Source organism: Mustela nigripes, chromosome 1 (assembly GCF_022355385.1).
Source record: "Mustela nigripes isolate SB6536 chromosome 1, MUSNIG.SB6536, whole genome shotgun sequence".
In the NCBI taxonomy this organism is placed as follows: domain Eukaryota; kingdom Metazoa; phylum Chordata; class Mammalia; order Carnivora; family Mustelidae; genus Mustela; species Mustela nigripes.
Window position 1 is genome coordinate 13715453 of NC_081557.1, and position 4623 is coordinate 13720075.

A 4623-nucleotide genomic window follows, 5' to 3' on the forward strand; every position below is an offset into this window, starting at 1 on the left:
ACATAGTTGACAGTACAGATGATTTTAGATCTTCTTGTAATTTACTTCTCTTATATTTAAAAAAAAGAGTTGAAAATAAGGCTTGAATTTAATTTTTTAATTTCCTTTCACCTACCATTAGTGTCCGTCGTGCTGGTATCACCTTCCTATAGAACTTTAGAGTCAGCCTGAAATTTTTTAGAGCATAAATGCTTTTGTATGTATTTCCTTGTGGGATAGAATCATAAGCAACACTGAAAAAACATTAAGAATCTAATCAAGCTCCTACTTTATAAATGAGGAGACCTTTGGGTCCTGGGTGGCTCATTGGTGAAGCATCTGCCTTGAGCTCAGGTCATGATCTCAGGGTCCTGGGATCTTCTGGATTGGATTCCCTGCTCAGTGGAGGTCTGCTTCTTCTTCTCTCACCCACGGCCCTTCACCCTGTTCATGCTTCTCTCTCTCTCACAAATAAATAAATAAAACGTTTAACAATAAATAAACAAATGAAGAGACAGATTCTGCAAAATAATAATTTATTCAAGGACACAACTCTACATATATTTCTATTTGTCTTTAAGAAATACTGGATTGTCCTGTCCCTTCTAATCCCCTTATTTTCATCCCAGAGTTCATCATAAGGAATTACCAAATGGCAGAAGAGAATTTCACAACTGTTACTGAATTCATCCTTTTGGGACTGACAGACCGTGCTGACCTGAAAATTATATTTTTTGTGTTGTTCTTGGTGATTTATGTCATTACCTTGGTGGGGAATCTGGGCATGAGCTTCATAATCCAAATCACTCCCAAGCTCCACACACCCATGTACTTTTTCCTCAGCTGCCTCTCATTTGTAGATGCCTGCTATTCATCTGTTATCACACCAAAAATGCTGATCAGCTTCTGGGTTGTGAGGGAAACCATCTCATTCTCTGCCTGCATAGTGCAACATTTGTGTTTTGGGGTGTTTATCACCGCAGAAGGCTTCTTGTTGTCAGTGATGGCCTATGACCGTTATGTGGCCATTGTCAACCCTTTGCTTTACAGTGTAGTCATGTCTAAGAGGAAGTGTATAGGGCTGGTCATTGGGTCATTCATAGGTGGAATGATTGACATACACAATAAGCTTGGGCAGACTGTCTTTTTGTGGGTCCAATGTTGTCAGCCACTTCTTCTGTGACGTTCCCCCACTCCTAAAGCTGTCATGTTCTGATACTTCCATGAACGAATTGTTGCTCTTAACCTTCTCTGGAGTCATTGCCATGGCCACCTTCTTGATTGTGATCATTTCCTACATGTTCATTGTTTTTGCTATCCTGAAGATCCGGTCAGCATCAGGCAGACAGAAAGCTTTCTCCACCTGTGCCTCCCACCTGACTGCTGTGACCATATTCTATTGTACCTTAAGCTTTAGTTACATACAGCCAAGTTCCCAGTATTCCATAGAACAGGAGAAGGTGGTTTCTGTGTTCTATACACTAGTGATTCCCATATTAAACCCACTTATTTACAGTCTGAGAAACAAAGAGGTAAAGTGTGCCGTGGGAAGGGCCATAGAAATGAAACATTTCCCCTCTTAATTTCAAATTCCTGCTAACCTACAACAGTCTACCAGTCAGTTCTTACCTAAGTGAATTTCATGAATGTGAAAGTTTTTAAGGATTGGACAGAACTTTTTATCCTATACACTTACTTGTAATACAAGCAGACAACCAGAAAAGGCAAGCTATTTTATTTATATAGTGGCATCATAAAAACAATAGTTTGTCATATAAGTCTTCTGATATTCTAGGGTGTGAATCTCTAAATCAATGCAAAATACTGTATTTCATATTTTGTGTGTGATTTAGAAAAAATAATTGTATAATAACATTTGCAAGTAAGGACATAAAAAGAGTATTTATTAAAAAATAAATTTTTCTCAAAAGCCCAAGACTGTAGATAAAATCATATAGCTGATATTTGCCTTCATTAGCTTGTATTTTATTTTAAAGAGTGCTTGTGATATTGCAATTGGTAATAAGAAGTGTATATTTGGGGCACCTGGGTGGCTCAGGGGGTTAAAGCCTCTGCCTTTGGCTCAGGTCATGATCTCAGGGTCCTGGGATCAAGCCCTGCATCCAGCTCTCTGCTCAGTAGGGAGCCTGCTCCCTCTTCTCTCGCTGCCTACTTGTGATTTCTGTCTTTCAAATAAATAAATCAAATCTTTGAAAAAAAAAAAAAAGAAAAGAAAAGAAATGTATATTTCTTCACCCAATCTCTGGCACAGAGCTCAAAAAATCCTTGGAATCTGGAAAGGGTAAGAGCAAAAAAAAAAGATGTCTTTTATTATGTTAATGAGGTAATTTGGAAAATACCACAGGATGGGGGCTGTTGCTAGGGGAACGGAACATGAATAGGTGGGTGGAAGTTTCAGTTCTACACCCTGATTTCTGGGGATGAGAGGGGTTGGAGGTTAAATCAGTTATCAATGGCCAGTGATTTAATTAATCTTGCTGTGTAATAAAGCCTCCATAAATTCCCAGAAAGAATGGGTTTAGAAAGCTTCCACATTGGTGAACCAGAACACTTCCAAATGCCACTGTCCCAGGTCCCAAACTCCATGAGGACAGAAGCTCTGTTCTTTGGGACCTTCCTCTGTGTATCTCTTCATGTGGCTGTTGGTTTGTATCCTTTGGCATTCTTTGTAACACACCAGTAATCTAGTGACTAAACTGTTTATCTGAGTTCTGAGGGCTTCCTTAGCAAAGTATCAAGCCCATGAATGGGATCACTGGAACCTCTACTTTGGACTCAGTTGATCAGAAACACCAGTAACAACCTAGTCTTGGGTTGAATTGTACGACTTCTTGGTGGTGGGAATTTCTTGCCACTAACATCAGCAGAATTACGCTAACAAGGAAGGCTTCTCAAAGGCTGCAAAGAGCTGCCTGAGCAATGTCAGAAACTCTAAGTCTGACCACCAGTATGTAATGTTCTGGCTGAAAACTACATAAAAAATGTAATTTGTTGGGGCGCCTGGGTGGCTCAGTGGGTTAAAGCCTCTGCCTTCAGCTCAGGTCATGATCTCAGGGTCCTGGGATCGAGTCCCACATCGGGCTCTCTGCTTGGCAGGGAGCCTGCTTCCTCCTCTCTCTGCCTTCCTCTCTGCTTACTTCTGATCTGTCTCTGTCAAAGGAATAAATAAAATCTTTAAAAAAAATGTAATTTGTTATACATAAAAAATGTAATTTTTATGTGAAAAATGTGAAAAAAAGAGGTGGGAAAACCACGCACACACACACACACACACACTGAAATTTGGGTCAGAGTCATTCCATTTCAGCGTTTCAAAAAGCTTGTTATTTGTTCCATGTTTCTTGTTTTTCTAGGTTTACTTTCCGAAGAGAGAGGGTGGTTGTCCTCTCAGTACTTTCAAGATTGTTACAGGAGCCTAAAGATTTCCATTTCAGATGTTTCATTTCTAGTTCTGTGTGTAAGATCACTAAAAGAGCAACTTTCTAGTAAAATCCAAAACCCTCCCTCTTTTTAAGCATCCTCTTCCTCTTTATTCAAGATTTAAAAGCAAAAAATGATAAGAACACATGCTGAAAACTTATCATTTACAAAAATTCCATTGAATACACTAAAAAATCATACTATGCAAGCTAACACGTTCTTACTGGCTTAGTACGCAGTGATTTGATAGCTTTCCTTCATTTAATAATGTCAGCTTTTACTATTAACAAACAAAAATAAATCTGAGGAAAATATATTTGCATGAAATTGAATGAAGTAAAATTTTTCTGTATTTTTGAATTCTAATACCGTTAAGGTCAGGGGTTGCCATCTGCATTCCTCGAAGCCCATGAATCAGTTGAAGAAATATTCAGGTGATATTTTTTGTTAGTTTGTAAATGATAGGCCAGCCATATTAAACTGCTTAACAAAAATCTCTATAAACAGGAAAAAAATTGACACCTGGGGGCTCAGTCAGTCAGGATTCTGAATTCTGTTCAGGTCATGATCCTGGGATCAAGCCAGCAGGGAGTCTCCTTCTCCTCCACCTTCCTGCTCAGGCTTTCTCTCACTATCTCAGTCTCTCTCAAATAAATAAATAAAATACCAAAAAAATAATAAATAGGAAAAAACAGTTTCATATATTCCTGTAATAAAATTGTACAAATTTATAATCGTAAAATGATTGTATTTACAGATAGACTTTGGAGTGTATATGATATGGATATGAATTGTTTTAAAATATTTATAACAATTAATCAGGAGAAATAAGAAGCTACTGCCATAAAATTATTTCCAACAATGTAACAGTTGTCATAATTCTATTATTAACAATGCATATTGTCAGTATATATACAGAAGATATGCATAACTCATTTTACTGTATTTCACTTGATTGCACTTCACAGATTCTGCTTTTTTTTTTTTTTTTTTTTTTTTTTTTACAAATCAAAGGTTTGTGGCAATCCTGCATCAAGCAAGTGTATTGGCACCATTTTTTTTCCATTATTATTATATTTGAACTACTGCAATCTCATAATAAAACTTGAATGGATGTAAAGCAGATAGAACAGGGAAATGCTGGGGAACTAGAGGAGGAGGAAGGGCTGAGAACAAGGTGTCAGGTCAGCATTTCCCTGTTCT

At 37.7% G+C, this 4623-nt stretch overlaps 1 protein-coding gene across 1 annotated transcript; it reads left to right on the plus strand.

Annotated features, from left to right (window-relative positions):
* Positions 1 to 619: 619 nt before the first annotated feature.
* On the plus strand, positions 620 to 1562 carry LOC132028496 (olfactory receptor 1052-like). Its single transcript, XM_059417960.1, is given in 2 exon segments — positions 620 to 1095; positions 1097 to 1562. Coding segments are annotated over 2 exon segments (930 nt in total). The 5' UTR covers positions 620 to 631.
* The last annotated feature ends 3061 nt before the right edge of the window (positions 1563 to 4623 follow it).